This window comes from Cebus imitator, unplaced genomic scaffold (assembly GCF_001604975.1).
Source record: "Cebus imitator isolate Cc_AM_T3 unplaced genomic scaffold, Cebus_imitator-1.0 Scaffold85, whole genome shotgun sequence".
Classification (NCBI taxonomy): Eukaryota; Metazoa; Chordata; class Mammalia; order Primates; family Cebidae; genus Cebus; species Cebus imitator.
Genome location: NW_016107400.1, coordinates 1,119,321 through 1,142,077, shown reverse-complemented (window position 1 = coordinate 1,142,077; position 22,757 = coordinate 1,119,321). Strand labels below are relative to the sequence as shown.

The 22,757-nt window shown below is 53.4% G+C and overlaps 1 protein-coding gene across 1 annotated transcript in view; it reads left to right on the top strand.

Moving 5' to 3' along the window:
* The first annotated feature begins 2,280 nt into the window (after positions 1–2,280).
* The window catches only part of TMEM132E (transmembrane protein 132E), a 66,142-nt gene continuing 45,665 nt past the window's right edge, over positions 2,281–22,757 (top strand). The window contains exon 1 of the mRNA XM_017534246.2: positions 2,281–3,840. Within this exon, the coding sequence (XP_017389735.1) occupies positions 3,774–3,840 (67 nt within the window). The 5' untranslated portion in view covers positions 2,281–3,773. The remainder of the gene's footprint in view (positions 3,841–22,757) is intronic.

Genomic DNA, 22,757 nt, shown 5'->3' with positions numbered 1-22,757 from the left:
GGAAAATCGGGCATTTGGAGAGTCAGAGGGTGATTAGGCATGTGGACTTGCCAGGAGGCTCCAGTCCATGAAGGGTAGATCCATATCGGAGGTACAGTAAGAACCTGAGGCTGAAATTGTATTCTCTAAAGATAGCAGGATGCGCCCTCCCCCTTTTCAACCACAGGCCTCAGTCTTCTCCATAAGATGAGCAAAGTGAATGATGCCAAGTTACACCACAACTGCAACCAATTAGAAGCTTAGTGTCTGCCTTCCCTTCTAGAAAGTAAGTTCCATGAGGACAAGGGCTAGTTTTTTCTTGCTCTCCGTTGTATGTACAATGCCTGTGATGCTGGGGATATTTACTGTACTGTTGTGAAAGGGAGGAACAGAGACAGGGAGGAAGGGGGAGAAACTGAATTGGCAAAGGGAGGTCTATTTTCCCATCACATAAGAACTGTGAGGTGGGTGAGGTGGGGGTGCAGAGAAAAGAACCCGGTATCTGAGTCTGTGCTCACCCTCACCAGAACACTGTGCTAATTCCACAGATGACTGGGAGAGGGATGATATTGCTGCCCCTCCGACCCCAGCGTCAATTGGGAACATTTGTGGAGAAAGGAAACTGGATCCACGTCATAGGGGAAGGTGTGTCTTGGGCTCAGAAAAGCACCTCATCTCTTCCCTCTGGCCATGCTCAGGGTCCATGTCCCTTCCAATGGGGTGCTGGGCCAGGATGGAGGACCCTCCCTGCTTCCTTCCTCTTCCTGAAGCCCTCCCCTGCCTCAGGTGGTGGTCCTTTCCCCCTTTTTCCCCCACGCAGAGCCTGATTGCTAGCTTGCTTCTCAGTGGGTTGGTGAATAAGCCCTTGGGTGACATTAATTGCCATCAGGCATTAGGGGCCTAATGAGAATCATCTTTGATGACTCCAGCACCTTCTATCCCCAGGGCCTCCAAGAGCTAGCCAGCTCTTCCCTGGCTGCACCTCCCAGCTCCAGACAGATGTGGGGGTGGGGGAAGGGCCAGAGCAACCCTCTGCAGGCCACAGTACCAAGCAAGGCAGCAAGAGCCAGCAGTCAGGGAGGAGGAAGGCTTCCAGGAAAAATGCAAGCACATTTTCCAAAAGCAAAATGTCACTGTCCTGGATGAAAGGAAACTCTCAGGGTCAAGAGGGCTAGAATGGAGTCAGGCAGATGGAGGGCAGGGTTTGAGCACCCCAGCTGGCCTTGCTCTGACCTGGCCCTACACTCTCGCTCTAGTTGAGTGCAGAGGTATGGAGGGGTGACCTTCAAGAACCACATCCCCACCAGTAGGGACATGTCCATGGGGTTGAAGATCCTGTCCCTCCAGAGTAGGGTGGGATTAAAATTCACCCTCTGGGGATTGGAGCTGATACTCAATGAAGCTATGAAATCATTGCCCTGGAGCCAATGCCTGGGTGACAGATGAGGGGTGAAGGTCTGATCCAGGCTGCACTCTAATGAAAAGGGCCTGATGGTGGGAACGAAAATCACTCCAGCCACCCCTCCCCCTAGTCAGCAGGTGCCTGGGTGAGTGTGGAAGAGGGGCAGTTTCCCACCCTCATCTCATGCCTCTAAAGGCTTGCTAAACAACCTGTGGGAAAGCACGTTCCCTCCTCTTCTCCGTCTTCCTTCCCCAGCAGCGGAATAAATAGATCTCCCACAGCTGCGCCCCGGGCCCATCCCGCACGAAGCTGAGCCCCAGAGCCGCCGCGGCTGGAGAAGAACTGGATCCGGCAGCGAGGCTGATTCCCAGCCAGTGCCCAGCGGAATCTGGGGATGGGGGTAGGCTGCCCCCTACCAGCGCCTCTGGCAGAGCGGCTGCAAAACACCTCCGGCGCCCGGTGGGGAGCGTGCATCCTTTGAAAAGGGACATCAGTGACTGCGGTGGCGTCTACCCGGGAGAAACGCAGCCGATGCAGCTGGCGGGCCCCACTCGGGCCCCAGCGCCAGCCGGCGATGGGAAGGAAAAAATCAAACCTAAAACAGGGGCGAGCGGAATTGCGAGGTAGGCCCTTGCCCGTGTCTCATTAAGGAGCCGCGCGCGCCCCCAGGCTGGTAATGCGGAATGGACACGTGGACAGAGGAGGGGGAGCTAGGAGTGGGGGGAGTCTCCGTGGCGCGCGAGCCGCTGGCCGCGCGCTCCGGGGCCACGTGACCACGGGGAATCTGGGAGGGGAGGGGAGCGAGCGCGCCAAGCTCCGCGCCCGCTTCTGTCCGGGTGGGCGCTGAATCCCGGACGGAGGAGGAGGGCGGGCGAGCGCGAGTGTGTGTGTCTCTCTCGAGTCATTTACGGCGGAGCAGCCGGCGCGAGCGCCGAGGAGGCGGCGACAGCGGCGGCGGCTGCTTCGTGCAACTGTGGCTCCCCCCACCTCCTCTTCCTTTTTGCTCCTCGATTCTTCTCCCCCACACACGTCCATGGGGAGCCGGCTCCCCTGCCGGCACCTCCTCTCCTGTTGGCCCCGTAGGCACCAGCTGCAGCTTTTCTGGCTGCAGGCTGAGCGGGTGCCGGGTCCCCTGGCCCCTGGCGCCGCGCCAGCGTCTCACCTCCCGCAGCCCGGACTGGCGCGGCGATTCGCTTGCCCAAACTGACTCGGAGAGAGCGGGAGCCCATGCCTGGCCGCACCGAGACAGCGGGCGAGCGGGCGTCCGGGGGCAGGGCGGGGGCGGCGGGGAGAAGGAGGCGTCGGAGACTCTGAACCCCAGAAAAGTTCAAGGTTTGTGCAGTTCCCCCCAGGGAAGACGAGGAGCGAGGTGGGGTAGCGCGCCCCTCTGCTGAGACAGCGAGACGGGAGCGGAGAGAGGGGTGGCCCGGAGCTGCCGCGAGCTGGTAGAGCCCCTCTGCATCCTACAGCGTTTGTGGTCATCCAGCTGGAGTCGACGCCCTGGCCAGGAAGGGCTTGGGTCGGGGCGCATTAGCCAGCTTTCTCTCTCCCTCGCTTCTCCAAGCCCCATCTCCATGGGGCAGCCCGTTCCGGCCGCGCCACCCTTGCCCCAGCCGCCGAGCTGCTGCCCCGGCAGGAAGCGCTGAGCCGGCCTGTGTGGAGCCGGGGCCCTGACTGGAGAAAGCGCGCTGGAGCCGAGGAGCGAGCCCTGCGAGGGGACAAACATCTGGCCGCCCGTCTCGGGCATCTGGTCTGGGCGTCGCCTACGGTGGTGGCGACTGCGGCGCTGGTCTCAGCACCGCACGGAAACTTTTCCTTCTTCAGATGGATTAAAGTTGCCTGGATTTTCTCTTTCTTTGAGAAAGACAGCATTCATTTGCACCTGACCTGGGATTTTTATGCTGGGCTGCTGCAGCGGCTTGGAGGAAGAAAGCGGCGCTATCCATGTGGGGTTACTACTGGAGCCGAGGAAACCGGGGCTTGCTTTGGAAGTCTGCACCCTCGAGCGAGTTCGGACTCGAGCTGGGCCGTGGGGCCCAGGGATTCAGCACTGGGCTCTAGGCAGCCCCCGGGACACCCGCAGCCACCGGGCTCGGGACCGCACGTGCGGCTCCCCCCGCGCCTCGCAGATCCTGCAGGGGGCACCAGCCGGGGGTGGTGGAGGCTCCTCCCGCCCGGAGCTGCGCCCCCACCGGCTCCGAGGGTGTAGCCGCCAGCGCCTGGGACGCCCCCTCCCCGCAAAGTGTCCCCGAATTGCACTCTCTGGCCCCGGAGCTGCATCTGAGACAGCCTGGCACCACGGCCGCCCCGAGTTGGATGTGACCAAGCCCAGCCTGGGGCCAAGTCGTCGTCGACTGTTGCCCTCTCGGACCCCCCCGCCCCCGCCTCGGCCATGGCCCCGGGGATGTCGGGCCGCGGCGGCGCCGCCCTGCTCTGCCTCTCTGCGCTGCTAGCCCACGGTAAGTGTCGCGGCGCTGACTCGGGGTGAGAATGCGGCAGGGGCCGCTGGAGGGGCACGGGGAAGACTGGGGAGAGAAGCATCCACACCCCCTGGACTCGCGGCCGCCACTCAGGGCTTGGCGTCTCGGGCTGCAGCTCGAGTTCCCGCCAGCCCCCGAGCCCTCCGACGAGCCTTGCTGAGGGGACCGAGCCCGGCGCCAGAAAAGGATGGGGGGAGGGGGTCGCTCCAGTCCTCTCCGGGTTATAAAGAAAGGTTCCAACCCGAGGGTCTGGGGGCGTGTCCGCCCACGGAAATCTAGAGCGATCCGAGGGATCCTCTGGATCGCGTCCCGGCAGCCTCCCGGCCCCGTCTCTCCCTGTGGCCGGCCGGGCTGGGGGCTGTTGGGATCCGCCGGGATCGCGTTTCTCCCCTCCCGGGGCGCGCAGGCCAGTGCGGGGCCGCGCCGCCCGCCGCCTTGCTTCCTGCGGCTGTCCTCGGGAAAGGAAGTGGAGTGACTCGGGGCCCGCGAGCCGCCGCGGCTCGCCCGCCCGCGGTCCTGTGAGCTGCATCTAAATGGCCGGCTTAGGCGAGCCCGGAGGGCGGGGGTCTGGGCACCAGCACAGGCCGGGGCCGCTGGCGGCGCGCGGAGGGAGCTGGCTCCGCGCTCTCGCGTTCTGCAATCTGTTGCGTCTGCTCCCCAGGCTCGCCCCGGGCTCCGCGGTAAAGGGCTTGGGAGAGGGAGAGACAGGGGTTGGCCCGCTTTGGCGGTGGGACAGCGGGCATACGGGTAGGGGGGCAGCGGGTCTTTGAACAGCCCCCCAGAGTGGAAATTCAGACCAGACCGAAAGAGGCTGCAGCGGGCATTCTGCAAGCTGGAGACGCTCCAGGAGGCGAGGGGCGCAGATCTTGGTGGGAGGGAGAGAGCTCCGAGAGGAGGATGGAGAAGCGGGGCCCTCTGCCCCCTCCCAACGTGAAACCAACAGACCTGGGATACATTTTCCCAACCAGCAAGGCGTGGCGGGGTTGGGGGGCGGGGGTGGTGTTTCGATGCCCCACGCTGAGGGATGAGTCTCAGGCAGGATGGAGGGCGCTTAGATGGAGAGGGCAGTGGACTCCCTGCATTGGTGGAGCGCTCTCGATGTGCCGGGCTCAGCTCTTGCTCAGGTCTGCCCAGTCCCTAAGAGCCTGCTCAAGCTCGCCAGGAGTGTGCCCAGGGTCTCCAACCAGCCGCCTGTCTCACCCTGACCAAAGCGCATTCTCAAGGTTGAAGGACTAAGAAAAGGAATGGGCTCTCGGAATCGTAGGGTCCTGGGGCTAGGAGCGGGGAGGGGAGCAGGCCGACCTCCGTCTATGGGTGGATTTGTTATTCCCGGCTGCCGGTGACTTCAGCGGCGTTGTTTTGCGTTCAGTTCGCCAGAGACAGCTAACCTCAATTCTTTATGGGAGGAATGGGCAGACCAGCGTGCCAACAGCGGAGCGAGGGTGAGGTGGGGGAAGGTGGAAGTGCAGCGGGGGAACCAGAAATCTCTAGGCTCTGTGTGCCACCCTGAGAATCGGGGTGGGGGAGAGGGAGGTGGGCTGCCTGTCTGCGCACTGGAGCTGCATGGGCTTCACTTGTGACCTAGCACTGGCCGGTGGGGACTTTCCCTGCCCGGTAAGAGGAAGCCCAGGAACCGAGGCCTGGGTCTAGGTGGGTTCTTCCCCTCTACTTACATCTTGCTCTCAGACTTCCCTTCCCAAAACCCAGCCATGGCCTCACCTCAAACGATAGTGATAGGCAGCTTAAACTCTGTCATTAGGGCCCCTCTGCCCACCTTCCTGATCCTGAGCCTGGAATTAAGGATCCCTTTCCCTTCCCCAACTGCCAGAATCCTGCCTGTTCCTAAGATGCACTTCACCTGGGCCTTTGCATCCTGGCTGCCTTCCCCTGGTCTTGGTCTTGGCCTGCTTTTTCCCTTAGGCACCAGTGCACTCTGTGTGCTCCATTAGTCCTGGATTGGTGGAGGCAGAGCCATGGGCTATTCCCTCTCTCTCCACATAGCCAGCGCCTAACGCAGTGACAACACACATAAGGACACAGGGCTTGGCTGCCTGAGCAGAAAGAAGGCATTTGAGGACCCTATGGTCTCCCCACTGAGCAGACATTTCCCCTCCTGACTTTCTGGCTCCCTTTCCAAGCTCCGTCCCTGAGTCCTGAACTCCCTTCTCCATCCCATGTCTCAGGCTTCTCTACTTCAGAGACCGGTACCAGCACATACTTAAGGATGCCCCAGATAAGTAAGGCCAGCATGATAGAAATCCCCCCACAATAAAACCTCATCTTCCCTGGGCCTCCCTCCTCCAGGGCTGCCTGATGCCCACCTAGCCACCCCTTCCCTCTGTTAAGAACAGGGTACAGGGACTTAATCTCCCTTCAAGCTCACTCTTGATTGGGGTTTCTGGGCTTTTCTAAAATGCTGGGAGATAGAGGGACAGTTGCAGTTTTCTGTGCCTGGCAGGCAACTGAGGGCACAGGGTTCTGACCACACAGCCAGACTGGGAGCCAAGTAGCTTGGGTTTGTTTCTGTCTGACTCTGGCGCCACCAGGCAGGGTGACCTTGGACTGCCTCCCTCACATTCCCTGTCTTCCACAGCCAGTGTGGTCTCTGGCCCGTCTCTCCCCTTCCCAGTTTGCTCCAGGACTCCTGGACAGAGGCCATGTGTGAATGAAGCCCCACCACCTTTACACGGCCCAGTTCAGCCCGAGGTAGGCAGAGTGGTGTGTCTGGGCACTTCTGCTCTGTTCCCAGTCTCCAGCTGTCTTCCAGGGAACATCTGTGAAGGCCACTTTCTTGTATGTCATCTTTGGGGAGACTTCCGGCCCTATTGTTAGTTCGAATAGGAGTTTGGGGGGCAGGGTGGTGGATAAATCTGTTAAGAGAGCTGATTATGTCAGCTCCCCACTACCTATAGGATCCAAGGGTATGATCATTGCCCTGGCATCCAAAGCCCTTTATGATCTTGTCCCAGTCCACATCTTCACTTCCATGGTACTGTGCCCCGTGAGGTATTGCATTTCTCATCTTCCTGCCTTTCTGCTTTTGCATCCACCAGCCCCTCCATCTAGAATACTCTACCTCCCGAAATCCTTACTTAACCTTCAAAGCTGAGTTCAAATGTCACCTCCTCCAGGAAGCCTCCCTAGTTTACCCCCTAGCTTCTCACTGGCAGCCCCCATACCCAGTAGAAATAAATGAACTTTTTCCAGGACTTCTTTGGCACTTCATGCTACTTTTCTAGCACTCCTTCCTCATAGGCTGCTGTGCGAAGCCTATACATGGGCATGCTTACCTGTGTAATCCCCCTGATCCCCACATTCTTGCATTTAGGGCAGAAGCCATGTCTTCTCTGTGTTTGCATGACTCTCCAGTGTTTGGCATATAATACATACATATGTATTATAATTAGAAGGAACAAGTTCTAGTATTCATAGCAGGTGCTCAGAGGAAATGGATGGAGTGGGAGGACAGCTCTGTATCAAGGGACCCTCTCAGCATTAGTTGAAAAGGGAGCTCTGGGGTAGAGGGCAGAAGAGGGGCAAAGGAGGAGACAGGCAGAGATACCACGTAAGCGAGCAAGAGGGTGGAGCAGGCCCACACCATGCCCCTTACAAGATCCATGTGTCTCAGGTGACATGTTATGACAAGGTCTCACAGGATACAAGTGTAGTGTCCAGGGTCATTCTGAATACATGATTTCAAAACATGTGTCCTCACCTCTGTGATCCCCAGCCCAGCAACCTCGAGTTTCTTCTATGCGTTGTGTCCACACACGCCACCCCCAGCCCCTTGATCACCCAAGCCCTGAGCCCTTTTGGAGATGCAGGAGGAACACACCAGGGATAAGCACCAGCCTTTGGGAGGCCCCCTTACTGCTAGGCGTGAGGGATGATGCTTGCCTCTCATCTCCCACACCCATCTTCCTTCTGGCCACACGCAGCCGTATTCCACAACACAGCCTTGTTAATGTTTAAGACCAGTAGGTGGGGATGTGTTATAAACTTGGTGGCAGAAAATGAGCTTTATTGGAATCCATTCTAAGGACGGCTGGTGCTTTGCAGTGGGAGATAAGGCCACTGTGGAATACCAGGGCTGGACTTGGGTGTCTCTTAGGCCCTTGCCGGGGGCCTGTCTGGAGCTGATAGACCCTGGACCTCAGATTAGCAGTGGGTGCCGGCGATGCTGCAGAAACTGAAACCCTGAGAGGCACCAGCTCCCACCACTGGGGTCTGGCCCACCTACCTGGGGCAGGGGAGTATGCATTGGGAGCAGGGTCTCACCTTGTTGCCCTGCACATAGTGAGGTCCACAACACTGAAAGAGGAACCACCAAACCCAACCTCATGTGGATGAGGAAATGGACACACAGGGAAAGGACTGGCCAAGGTCACTTTGCAAGTTTGTTCTGGAATCAGAACAAGCACCAAAGCCCAAATGGGGCTCCTGGCTTTGCTCTCTACCCCAGACTCCTCAACAGATTCCACCACGTCTACTGTCCCCTCTCTCTGCAGCTTCTTCCAATGATGGGCGTCTAGCCTCAAGCCAGCCTCTGGTTGTAAGCAGTCATGATCATCAATCACCAGTAGCATTCCTTAAACCTTACCAAGTGCTATGAAAGAAATGTGAGGGGTTCCAGACCTGATCCCCAGCTCTCTTTCAATAGCTCAAAGTCCGATTGCCGGGGATGAGACAAAGGTCCAAAGTCTTGAAATTCAAAGCAGTTTGAAATCACACAGCCCTCAGGATACAGGATATGTGGGTTCAAACCCTCACTTTGTTATGTTTGCTGTGTGGCCACAGGAATTTCACCTGCTTCTCTGAGTCTTGTTTTCCTGCTCTCCCAAATGAGAGGGGGTGGTGCTCTCCAAGCTCCCTTCCCACTCTTTTGTTCTGTGATGGAGAAGCCCCTTCCTACCTCCTTCATCTTCCTCTGCCCAAGCCCATGCCTCCCTTCCCTGATGCCTGCAGCAGATGCTAACAGGTGGATGTGATTCTTCCTCCCCATTTCCTCTCCAGGGTCTTCCTTCTTCCTTGCCCGTGCTTAACACAGAATTTTAATAAGAGATTAATGAACCAGGTGTGTGTGTGTGTAGGAACATAAATTTCTTTAAAAATGTTCCTTCTGTCTTTTTAGATGAAAAAGAAAAGTAGGCCTTCCTATCACCAATTCAGCTGGCTCTGCCATACTCCAGCAGGACACATGTCCCAAGGATGGGACAGTGTCTCAGAGCTCCAGCACTCAGCTAGCTACTGCACGGGTCTCTGGGGAACAAGTGGACTGCCCAGAGAAAGGGCAGACCTAGACAAGTGAGGTCAGTGTCGTGACAAGTGGGGACAAGCAGGCCATTAGAGCGGTCTCAGGACCCACGATCCGAGTCCAGGCATCTTTAACTCCTTTACACACTTCCACCTCAGGCCCTGCTGACTAGCAGACAACCCAGCAAGATGAAGTGGAAAACTGAAGCAGTTACCTAGATAATGCTTGTTGCATGAATGAATGAGTGCAAGGATGAATAATTCAATGCCAAAAAAAAAAAGAAGTAGAAAAGATAATTGAAGAAAATCTTTTTGCCTAAATTATCTAGGTTATTGCCTGCCCTTGAAAAGTTCTGCTTTTTATCAAACTTTAATCCTTCCTGCTGCATTCTAACCCACACCTTTTTGGCCTGTGAGAATGAGCAAATGGTTATTCTCTTCTCTTACCTGACTTTTTCTGTTCAGTTCAAACTGATGACAGTGGGCAGGATCTGTGCTTGCTGGTAGAATTTCTCAGATTTTCTGTTTCCCTGGCCCTGTCTTTCATGACCACTGGAGTTGGGAGAACGATGTACCCAGTGTTACCAGGATGGAGAGGATGATTCTTAAAATGGCCCAGGTTCTCGGCAGTATCTCCATCCAAGAATCCCAGAACTGAACTTCAGACCCCACAGGGCCTGTCCCTGAGAGAACAGGCAGCTAGGATGCCCCACCCTTACCCCCAAACCCCTCCCCAGGCACACAGACCTAGAGCTGGCCAACCCTTAAACAGAATCAGTGACAGTCATACTGAGTGGCAACCTCTCTCCTTTTCTGAAGAAGAAAAGAGGAGGGGGGAAATGGTTCTTGGACTTGGGGAGCACCCAGTATAACAAGGGAGGCACAGTCCCATCTCCAGAGAGGACCCAATATGATGAGGGAGGCACAGCTTCAGACCTCAGGGGTAGCCTTTCTTCCTGGCATGATGACGGTCTGAGAGTGAGTGATGACCACTTTTGCCCAGAGATTGTGGGACCCCACAGCCTTCTCAGCCCTTCCTGGTCTCCCCTTCCCCCACTTCAGTCCCCAGGGTTCTGGGGGAGCCTGGCTCTTGTCCAGAAACCAGTGTATTTTTAGTGGCTTGGCACAGGGGATGCAGTGGCCTTGTCATGGTGAAAGGATGGTGTCGGTGGGAAGCAGGAGTGCAGGTGCACACTCGTGCACACCCACTCAGTCACGGTCATACACTGCTACACTTGAGCATTCTAACACTTCTCCAGTTAGATCCATGACGGCATCTGATTGTCACAGTGGCTGCTATCTGAAGGCAGCACTGTGATTCCCTTTTTATGAAGGGCAAAGCTGAGGCTGAACAGAGTCCTGGTCACGCTGGCTCTTGAAGTCAGGTGTTCTGACCCTGCCTTTGGAGGTCGTCTTGTCATACCTCTCTGTCTCCTGCAAACAGAATCAGCACAGATGCAGGTGGGCAGCCATGTGGTTCCATATACCTGAGTGAGTCCTACCCCGTGCTGTCAGGGCCCGCTGACCCTTCCAGTTTCCTCCTGAGACTTTCTCTCCCCTTGCCTGCCATGCTTCTTTCAGTCCCTTGAATAAGCTATGCCCTCTTTGCATGTCACAGTCTTTGTACATGCTGTTCCCTCTGACCAGAACACTCTTCCTCTCCATTGCCTACTCAGCTTTCAGGCCAGAGCATATCCACCACTTCTTCCTGGAAGCCCATCCCGATTGTAAGAAGCACAAGGACCCACTACTCACTGCAACTCATTGCAGATTTGCCGTGGTTTTAATTCTTCATTGGCCAGCTTCCTGCTGCCTGAAAGCTCAAATGGATCTGGACCATGTGTGGTCTCTTCCCTGTCTCTATATTCCCAGTCTGTCTGGGTAGGGATGTCTGGAATAAACTAGGCAGTCAATGACTTATCAAATGAATAAATGAATGAACCATTGTACACATACATGTACACAGAAACGTTGTCACTCAAGTATTCAGTTAGTGCTTACTACAGGCCAGGCACTGTTCTAGGCACTTGGTTGTAGTCAGTTCACACAATAAAAATCCCTGTACCAATGGTGGGTGTGTGTCAGGAAGAGATGTGCAATATACATTCTTAAATATGCTGTAGGTGGGGAAGGCAGACAGTAAATAATAAATGCATTGAATAAGTGAATTATATATGTTGAAAGGCAACAAGTGGTTTTTGTTGTTGTTGTTTTTCTGAGATGGAGTCTTGTTCTGTCCCCCATGCTGGAGTTCAGTGGTGCCATCTCGGCTCACTGCCTCCTGGGTTCAAGTGATTCTCCTGCCTCAGCCTCCTGAGTAGCTGAGACTGCAGGTGTGCACCACCAAGCCTGGCTAAGTTTTGTATTTTTAGTAGAGACAAGGTTTCACCATGTTCGCCAGGCTGGTCTCGAACTCCTGACCTCATGCGATCCCCTCACCTTGGCCTCCCAAAGTTCTGTGATTGCACATAAGTGCCGTGTGTGGGTGTTTGTGTGTGTGTGTGTGTGTGTGTATAATTTTTATATTAAGGCAGGGAAGCAGAGTAAGGGAAATTGAGAATTCTGAGGTGGGTGTGTGAGTAGAGGAGGGATGACCAGCATTAAAACCAATGACCATTTGATAGAATGTCCTTCAGCAATGATGTTAGGGAGGTAAATACCTGAGAGCCTTCGCCGCAGAGGGACCAGCCAGGGTAAGAGCCCTCAGGGAGTGTGCTTGACCATTCAAAGAACAGTAAGGAGACCAGTGGGGCAGAGCTCCTCAATGGACTGGGAAGGAAGAGGAGATGGGGCTGGGGGCACCCTGGTAGGACAGTGACTGGCAGGCTGAGGGAAATAGGGAGCTGTCATGATGGAGGCCACAGGCCGGCTGCTCTTGCCTCCCCAGGGCATTCGGGATGCTAAGCAACCTTCAATTTCTTTCACAGATTTGGATTTTCTTACTAATTACCTACCATTACAAAAAAAAAACCAATTCAGGGGCAGTGATTACATGCACTTGTTTGGTCTGTCTGATCTCACACCACTGTGATTTGGGAAGTGTGACAGTGGCAGGTCTGGGGGCCCTTGTGTTCAGGGACTGCAAAGTCAACTTCTGAGTCCCTGAGCAGCCCACAATGGCCCTGGGTTACCGGTTGCTCTGACCTCACTTCCTGTCACCGTTCTATGTCTGCCAGTGCCTTAGTTGGTGGTCCCTCCGCCCACCACCAGAGCCCTGCCACCTCACGACTGCTGCAGCCCACACCTCCTCGCCAAGGAGGTGACCCACCCCAGGATGACCCACATTGTCCCCTGCTCTGTTCCTCCTGGGGAGAGTCTGGCTTATGGGGTTTTTGTCCAAAAGAAGGAACTGTTGGATTGGAAATAGGAAAAATGGCCATTTTCTCAGCTGCCAACATAGCAGAGAAATGATCTCAATTTTCTATGACTGTACTCGGCAGGAGAAAACCTGCCATCAGCCAGCCTCATGCCGGAGAGGCCTGAAATGCTGCGGGAGGTGGTGGGGTGAGAGACAAGGGGACTGGCACAGTGCAGAGGGCTGGGCTCCCTTCGGGGGCATAGCCAGCCCTCCTGCCTGGGGAGTTCACCTCACCTCCAGCCACCAACGTCCACATGCTGTGTCTGAGCAGTTACTGAACTAGGTAGTTATCTCAATAGTCACTTATAAACTGAGCACCTGCTATGAGCCACACCCTGTGCCGGACACCAGGAATCATCCCCCCGGGGCTGGCTGTGGACTCTGTTCTGGCGGCTTGGTCCCAACACTCATAGCTTTCCTCCTCTACTCTCACCCTTTCCCTATACTCACCTCTAAAACCAAACTCTCTGTCTTCCTCACTTCCACATCTGCACAGATCATAATAAAATGCAGAGTCATAGACATGTTGCAAAGGATACCGAGCATTGTGGAAGAAGAGGGAGAAATCTCATCACTATTAGAGGGATTCAGGGAGGCTTCATGAAAGAAGGGCCACTTTAGGGACCCTTGACTAAGTTCAAGAATTCTGCTTCTGAAGACTAATCAGTCAGCATCCACTGCTTGTCTGATACCCTGGGTAAGATAAAAACACAGGGCAAAAATAGTCACTGGCCAACTAACACTCGGAGTCTTGGTGGGAAAGAGCCAGGCTGCCTGTGAAGAAATAGCAAGATACATTACTAAATTCAGGGTATGTCATTGGTAACTCTTTACCTGGGTGATCTTTAGAGACCCCTCGGAACTATGGCCCAATGTTCCGTGGAGTGCTGGGGAGCTGTAGAGAGTTATGGAGTAAGGGAGTGACGTGATCAAAGCAGGGTTCTCAACAGTGACTTGGCCAGGGAACAGTTGGCAGATGGGAGCAATGCTGAAGGAAGTGCTGCAGCATCTGATCTGGGAGTGAGGGTCTTGGGATGGGAAATGAGCACTAGAAGTCATCCAAGGCACCACCACACCGCAAAGAGCTCACCTTTAGAACCAGAGTGATGCATCTGAGTGTGAGTGTGGTTCTGCTCCTTACCAGGATCCTGACTCAGGTTTCCACTCCCTGGTTTCCAGCTCTGTAAGACTGGATGGCAAATTGAAGGTACAGAGCCCACAGCAGGAAGGCCCAGTACTTTGAAGTGTCTTTCTTATTTTAGCAGCCAAGGCCCGGAGAGCAGAAGGGACATGCCTGTGACTTCATGGCCAGTTATGACCCCTTGGGGTACAGGAACATCTTTATGGTCCAGTCAGGAGTTCTGAAGAATATGACCAAGTAGGAGAACCTAGAGAGAGATGGGACCTCTCTTGCTATTTTTTTTTTAGAGACAAGGTCCTGCTCTGTCACCCAGGCTGGAGTATAGTAGTGTGATCACAGCTGGCTGCAGACTCAACTTCCTGGGTTCAAGCAATCCTCCCACCTCCACATTCCCAAGGAGCTGGGACTACAGGCATGTGCCATCACACCTGGCTAATTTTTAATTTTTTTCTCTCCCTGGGGTCTTGTGCTCGTTGCCCAGTCTGGCCTCGAACTCCTAGCCTCAAGTGATACTCTGGCCTTGGCTTCCCAAAGTGTTGGGATTATAGGCATGAGCCGCTACTCCGGGCTCCCTTACTATTTTTAATGGAGAGCCAGCCTCCCTCTTCATTCCTCACCCAACAGCCAGCTAGTGGCTGAAGGAGCAGATCCACACAGGTGTTACTGCCAGCATTTGAGCCCCAGAAAGGCTTTAGGAATCAGTCATGCCAGAGAATGGTAGTGGGTCTTCAAGTCACACAGATGTGTAGGTTCAAATGGTGTGGGTTGCCTGCCCTGCTGCAGTATAGCTGGGTGACCCAAGAGCACTTGCCTGGCATCTCCATGTGCCTCCCCTTCCCCATCTGCGAAATGGGAATAATATCCTCTCTCAGGCTGGGCTGCCGCGTGAATGAGATCCCACGGTGTGTTTGGAAGTATCTAGAACGAATGCTACAGGTTTGCTGCAGGGGCTCAGTAAACTGGGATCTTTCCATCCTTTCTTGCCTAGAGCCAGGACTTACTGCTGGGAAGCATGATTAAGACAGTGCCAAAGACTTCCCAGAGAGCTGTTTTTTGGTGGTTGTGTTTTTTTGTTTTGCTTTGCTTGGGGTCTTTTTTTTTTTTTTTTTCTTTTACCCTTGATGCTTCCTAGCAACGTGCTGCTTGTTTTAAAAACAGCAGTGGCCAGCTGCTGGCTCCCTCCCTTCCCCCTTTCCTTCCCAGGAAAGCAGTCCCAGGCATTGCCCCGTGTTCCCAGTGCCTCTGCAGCCCACCCGGGGTGGAGGAGGCATTGCTCAGTCCGGCAGCTGGCCCCCACCACAATGCCAAAGTTGTACCCAGCTGGCAAGGCCACTGCTTCCTGAAATTTGCGGCCACCCAATGGTGACCCCTAAAGTGGGTATAAAGTCTGTCTATACACTACCAGGTCAGTGTTGCCATTCCAGATAGCAGGTCTAGGGTTACAGGGAGTTTCTGACAAGGAATACAGGCATCCCTAAACTGCAGCTTAAAGGTGTATGGGGACAGATACAGGCTCAAGCCCTGAAGATCCTGGAGCAGGAGCCTCTCCGTCCACTCCTAGCAGGATGGCTGGGTGACCATAGGCATATTACTCTTCAGTTTGTTTCTTTATGTGCAAACAATCAGAAGAAAAACCTACCCATCTTGCAGGGCTGTTGAGGATGGGGCCACTGCAGTTATGCACTCCGCCTGACATTGTCAGTGCTGGTTCAGTAAATGGTTGCCATAATCATTATTTCATAAGGGTATCGTTGGCATCAAGGAACCCTTAGGAGTCACCTCAGACAAGCCTGATCCACCCAGAGGGCCCCCCACCTCCCCACGTTCCCACCTCTGGTTTGCTCTTTCCACCGCTGTTCTCTCAGCCAACTGCATGCCCTGTGACAAACCTTCCTCTCAGTGGAATTTTGTTTTCTTGTCTTTGAAATAGAGGGGGCTGAGCAGCAGCGGCACTGTCCAATAGAAATACAACACGAGCCATGTGTTTCACTTAATCATGTCTAGTTATCACAAAAGAAAAAGCGAAAAGAAACAGGTGGAACTAATTTTAATAGCATGTTTTAACCAATATGCCCAAACACTTGTCATTCCAACATGTAATCAGGGACAGGCGTGGTGGCTCATATCTGTAATTTTAGCACTTTGGGAAGCTGAGGGCAGAGGATCCCTTGAAGCCAGGAGTTCAAGACCACCCAGAGCAACAAAATAAAACCCCATCTCTACATTTTATATACATATATATATATATATTATATAATTTAATTTTAATACATAATTTCTTATATAAAAGAAATTAAAACATGTAATCAGTATAAAAGATTATGAATGAGATATTTTGTTCTTTTGTATTAAATCTTTGAAACCCCTTGTGCGTTCTGCCCTTATTAGCAGGACATCTCCATGCCAACTAGCCACATTTCAGTTGTTCCACAGCCACATGTGGTGAGCGGCCACCCAGTAGGACAGTATAGGGCTGGATGCTGCCCACGGGCTTATCTATACCCAGTTCTGCCATTGGAGGCATTTTCAGGGACCTGGAGTCAGTGCTCTGGTGCTGATGAGCTGAGCCCACTCTCCCTCCTGCTGTCTATCTTGGAAATCCCCTGCCCAGCTGAGTGCCGGCTCAGCCCTTCCTCAGCTCCAGCATGATTTGTGCCGGTGATGATGACTCCCATCCATTCAGAGGCAGCAGCTCCCAGGGCAGGGGTAGGTGGCTCCCAGCTGCCTCCCAAGGCCACTTTCCCTTCCCCTCTGCCAGGAGATCCTGAGAACCATAAGTCAAATCATCACCCTTCTGCTCAGAACCACCTCGCTGACAGTGAAAGCCAAAGTCCTCACAGCAGCTCATACCACTGGCATGATCTGTCCCTTTTCCCGACACTACCTCTCTGATCTAATCTTCCCCTTCATCTGCTTGGCCCCAGTTACACTGGCTTCTTTTCTGTCCCCAACTTGCCAGGCACAGAGCCTAAGGGACTCTGCTGGCCCTTGCTGCCCCTCAAATAAGCATGATGCCCTGCCTCTTCCTATTTCAGGTCCCTCCCTGGTCACCATTACTCTGTCCCCTCATCCTGCTCTGTTTCCCTTCACCTGACATATGACATGGTTATGTGTCCCATTGGAATGGAAGCACCTGAGAGCAGAGGCCGTCTCTGTTTTGTTCACTGCTGCGTCCCCAAACCCCTGGGGCCTGGTGCAGAGGAGATGCTCAGTAATTAGCTGTGGGATGAATGAATGAACCTGGGAGCCTGCTGCTTCCCATTTGCTCACCCAAGGAGCCACTGTGAAGACAGATTGGGTGGCATGATTGGCAGTAACCAGAGAGAGAAAATGTATTCCTTCATTCACTCATTAACACATTCATCTGCCATATCCCAGCTGTGTGGTCTTGGAAAAATTGCTTGGATTCTCTGTGGCTCCGTTTCCACATTTATAAAATGGGATGGTAAGAGTGCCTTTCTCATAGAATTGTTAGAATGAATAAATGAGTTAATGCATGTAAAGTGCTTGGAGCAGCGCCTGGCTTGTAGGAGGTGCGCAAATAGACACTCGCTATTGTTTCATTCAGCACGTTTTTTTGTTTGTTTGTTTTGTATTTTAGAGACAGGGCCTTACTCTGGCATGATCATAGCTCACTGCAGCCTCCAACTCTTGGGCTCAAGCGATCCTCCTGCTCAGCCTACCGAGGAGTAGCTGGGACTACAGGTGCACACCACCATGCCCAGCTAATCGGTTTTTGGGGGTTTTATTTTTGGAGACAGAATTCTAGCAATGTTATCCAGGCTGGTCTCGAGCTTCTGGCTTCAAGTGGTCTGCTCACCTCAGTTTCCCAGAGTGCTGGGGTTACAGGTGTGAGCATGTTTTTGAACAACTACCAAGCACTGTGGCAATCTCCAGGCATGCAGAGGTGAAGACACAGTTGCTGGCTGACATGAGACAAGGATGCAAATAATGTCAGTGCAGTGTGATTGATGCCAGGGTGCTGGAAGAGCAGCAACTGGCCTCCCTGAACTTCGGAGAGGGCCAGGTGTGGCTTCCAGTCATTCTGTAGCAACCACCACCAAGATCTATGAGAACTGGTGAGTTGAGGTCCGGCAGCACCATGGAGTAACATTTTGTCCAAAGGTTTGCCCACTCAGCTACTGCAGTGTGCTGAACAGAGTACAGCCTAGGAGTTAGGGCACCTCAGCTCTGACAGCAGCTTGATGGGAGTCACTTTTGTTCCCTAAGCTTCAGTCTTCTTGTAAGGTGGGCTATACCGAACAGTGCCCACCTCTTAGATCATGAGAATTCAATGAGCTGTTGGATGTAAAGTACCAGCATGTGCCTGCATGCTCAATAAACGAGATACTCCAATTATCCTCATTATTGGTGCCAGCCAATGGGAAGACCTCCTTACAGGGTGCCTTGCATACAGCTGGCGCTAGATCAGTGTGTGTGGGCCTGCACTGAGAGCCTGTTTGTACTCCGAACTCCTCTCTGGACTGTGGTACAGGGGGCTGCCCAATAAGGTGTGATCTTTAAAGTCAAAGAAACATGGGACGGGACCTAGCAGGGAGCTTCAGGCCACTCTCACCTGGAACCATTTCTGTTTTAAAGATGGGAAGACCAAAGTCCAGAGAGGGGAGGAATTACAAAGCCAGGATTAAGACCCACATTACTGACTCCCAGGCCAGTGGGTTCCTCCTTGTGTCTTCTTTAGTTTCACATGAGGGTATTGATGGGGGCAGCAAGGCCAATAACTGCTGAAAAAAGCTAGTTGGTTGCAGCTGTGGGTACCCTCACCTCTGGCTTCCCCAGGGGCTGTATGTGGGGAGGCGCCTCAGCAGGCCTGGTGTTTACATCGAGTAACCAGATTCCGTCTCCAATAATCACATCACAAACAGCATGAAATGTGAACAACAGGGAAGGCTTTGCTAAATGTGTGATGGGTTTTCTTATTTTTCCCTCCACTCCCCCCCCCCAGGACCCCAACTCCCTTTCCCATCTCTCTGTCTCTGACACACACATACACACACGCACACACGCACGCACGACCTGTATTCCCCAGGCAAGCAGTGCAGGCCTCTGATCCCAGCACAGCGAAGGCCATCCTTAGAAGAGAGATTTCCCCTGTCTGGGGTGTTGGTGAGAGGAGTGGGTATTTGAAGATCAGGTTCTTGCCCCTTGAAGTTCACCACTGTTCCCCACCATGACCAAGGAGTCTGGAGCCCTTGGCAGTTTAAAAATGGCTAAACATCATATGCCATATAAGCCTCAGCCATGAAATTGGCAGTTGTGACTCCTATTATATGGATGAGGAAACTGAGGCTTAGACAGGAAGGGACTGCTAGGTCACAGAGATAGAATTAGCAGAGCAGGACTCTAGCTCAGAAGATAGTGTCCTCTACTCCTCCTGTGCCCTAACACCCTGACTCCGGAGTTCTAGGTCTCAAGTCCACTCCTTCAGCCCCTAGTGACATAGAGGATGTGTCACACCCATTCAGCTTGGTCCCAGTGGCATCAAATTCACCCATGCAGGTGCCCCAGTCACAAAAAGGGAAACCAAGGCATGGGATGGCTGACTCATTCCTAGCAGTTGCTTCTCTCCTCACATGTCTCAGCCCTTGGTCCAACATTCATTTCCTTTTCCTTGGTCCCTGGCTATTCCCAAGGGGTCTCCCAGCCCTGGTGTGTGGGACAGAGCCCTGCAGCTGCTTCTCAGAATCCAGATTCTCCTCCACATCCCTGCAAAGCTGATCTGCATAAAACCATCCCTGGGCTTTGCCTTTAAAAGTCTTCATCTTTTCTCTTCTCCCTAAACGGCCCCTGAATGATTTCTGTAAATTGCTCTAAGTAGCTCAAAAAAAAAAAAGAAGAAAGAAAGAAAGAAATAATAATAACTCAGCGACTGACTGCCTGACCGGAATGTCGATGGCTCTCCTCTTTCCTGGCTGCACCACCCGGCTCCTTCCCACGGAGCATCCAGACACGCTGCCCCTCTTCTCCAAAGCTAGAAAGGGGGAGCTATGCCTCAGCCTGAGCCCTGCCTCCTCCCTCAGGCAGGAGGCTGCCCAAGTCAGGGCTGCAGTCATATCGGACAGGGAGCTCCCCAGGGCAGCAGTAACCTTCCCTTCACCTTCCCCTACCACCACCAGACTGGGGACTCTCCCCAGGGAGACTTGCACCTCCCACATCAGTCTGGGGACTCCTCCAGAGAAGACTGCCTCCTTCTCAGACAAGGGGCTTCTCCAGGAGAGGCTGGCCTGCCCCATCAGACAGGGAATTCCCTTTGGCAGGACTCCAAGAGCACTCAGAAGCCCCTCTGAGTCTAACTTGCCTTGTTCCGCATCCAGTTCCTTTATAGAGCCTCATTTCTTTTACCCCAGATTAGAAATCTAGGTCCTGATTCCTAGGAAGAAGATCCTAGGATCTTTTTCATTGATTCAGTCAACCATTCATTCATTCATTGCGTTCTACAAAGGTTTCCTGAATACCTACTGTGTGCCAGATACTAACTGGATATGTGTCCTTCTGCAGCTGTCGTCCCTTTGAGAAGGTCCTTTGGCCAGAGACTCCAGCCATGATTCTTGGGGCAGGGCATCCAGCCAGAAGGCTGGCACTGTGGCAGCATCCCGCATGGAGGTGAACCCAGCCTCAGCTCCTGGCCACCATCATGACCTTCATGACCGCGGCCTTTTTTCCAGTGTGGGCCAGGGAGCAGAGACCAGAGGTAGAAGGGCCCCAGCAGCTCTAGGGAAGTGCCTTTCATGAGCCTCTGGCCTGGCTGGACTTTCCATCCATAATCTCCACCCATACTCTCCTCCCCACTTCCTGCCCATGGAGTTCTGCCATGTCCTGGCCACTGGGGACTAAGATCCTGCCCAGAGACCTCAGTCCTAGCAGCTCAGCCCATAAAGTAGTGGTGTGGCCTTGAGCAAGTCCCTTCCCTCCCTGTGGGCCTCTGTTTCCCTGTCTGAGATGCAACAGAATTGGACTAAATCAGCGATTTTCTAAAATGTTTTTAGCCAGTAAAGTACATAGGTAATAGCTAATGCATTACAATATATAGTGTACATTCCATGTAATACATGTATTATATATAATGCACATAATAGAGGATACTAGTAAAAGCACAACTGCTCGTTGAAAGGAGAGTGTAGGTACCTCCCTAACGTCTCATCTGTCCCACCTTTCCCTGTCACCCATGGAAGACCTTGAGACACCCCCAGAGAGCCCAGCTGACAAGTTGTTGGTGCGCTTGATCTCTTCCTAAGGCCACTTCCACTGTGCCATGGGGGGAGGGGTCTGGATGGTGCTATTGAGCCCATCAGGTGATGGGGCAGTTAGGGAGACAAGGCACGGTTGGGGAGACAGTCCCATCAGACAGTCTCATCACCTGTCTGCCCCCTGATTCCCTGGGCTCCCCTCTGCTTTCTAGCAGAGGTGAAGCCCAGGAGAAGGATTGGCTGTTGCTGGGTACCCAGCACCCTCTAGTACTGGAATGAGTCCAGCCCCTAATTAGAAATGCAGGCCCCGGTGTGGGGGTGAAGGGGGCGGGGAAGCTCAGCAAGTGGAGGCGGGGCCTACCCAGGAAGGCCCTGCCTGTCCCTGAAAGAAGGCGGGATTGTTCCAGATGAAATAAAGCCCCTTTGTCATCATCCCTGCACTCCCTTAGATGTGCAGAAGGTGGAAGGAGGAGAACAAACACAGACACAGCCCTCTGCTTCCTCTCTGATGTAATTGGAACCCAATTAAGTGAATAATTGTTACAAATGTTGAAATTACCTTCCACCAATTTGAGGATGTGAGCCTACTCTAAGCAGGAGCCTTTGAGACCCCGGATGGGACTTGTCTGTGGCCTAGCAGTTTTGGGTTTCCCTGGGGTGGGGAGGTGTTGACTGACAGAACTCTTGATTGTCCCGCCAGAAGAGATGCTGGGCGATCCAGTCCAGCCCCTGGCTGCTGCAGACCCTGGCCCCCAGCCTCCGATATTCACATTCAGCTACCCTTTACTGACACTTCCAGAGCTCACAGACACTTGCTCATAGAAGCCAACCTGAGTCCAGGCAGATGAAAATAAGTAGCTTGGTCAAGGTAAAGACAGGTGTCCCAAGAAGAAACAGAGAGGGAGGGCCCCAACTGGAGCATTGCAGGCCTAAGGCAAAACCTTGCAAGATGGGTGGGAGTTAGGTTCCTGGTTCTGTCCAGAGTGGGTCTCTTCAGAAGAAACTGAGGTGAGGGTTTCTGCACAGCAAGAGGGTATATGGAGAATCAGAGCATAGAAGATGAATGACTCACATTAGGGCACATTCTAGAAACCTGCATAAGGAACACCCCACCACGGGGCACCCGCTACTGCTGCTAAGCCCTACTGTCTAGCTCTCAGTGCAGTTGCGCCATCATGAGGTGTGTCCAGTCCTCACCTTCAGAGCTGCTTTATCTGATGGTGGCCTTTGCATTGGGGCTTTTAGGGTATACCAACCTCATTGATGACACGTGCAAAATAAATGGCTGATGCCACTGTTTCTCCAAGCAGTGGGTGGAGAGGAGAGTAGGGGGACAGGGCAGGTATGAATTTGGTAATCTGTGGATTCGGTTGCAGGGAGAGGAAACACTTTTGTGAAAACTAGAACTCAGGCAGTGCTTCTCAATCTCGGCTACTGCACATTCAAGACTTTTGTTGTTCTTTTTTTTACTGCATTTTAGGTTTGGGGGTACATGTGAAGAACATGCAAGATTGTTGCATAGGTACACACATGGCAGTGTGATTTGCTGCCTTCCTGCCCATAACCTATATCTGGCATTTCTCCCATGCTATCTCTCCCCAACTCCCCACCCCCCACTGTCCTTCCCCTATTTCCCCCCAACAGACCTCAGGGTGTGATACTCCCCTCCCTGTGTCCATGTGTTCTCATTGTTCAACACCCACCTGTGAGTGAGAATATACAGTGTTTGATTTTCTCTTCGTGTCAGTTTGCTGAGAATGATAGTTTCCAGGTTCATTTGTGTACCTACAAAGGACACGAACTCATCATTTTTTATGGCTGCATGGTATTCCATGGTGTATATGTGCCACATTTTCCCTGTCCAGTCTATCATTGATGGGCATTTGGGTTGGTTCCAAGTCTTTGCTATTGTAAACAGTACAGCAATGAACAATTC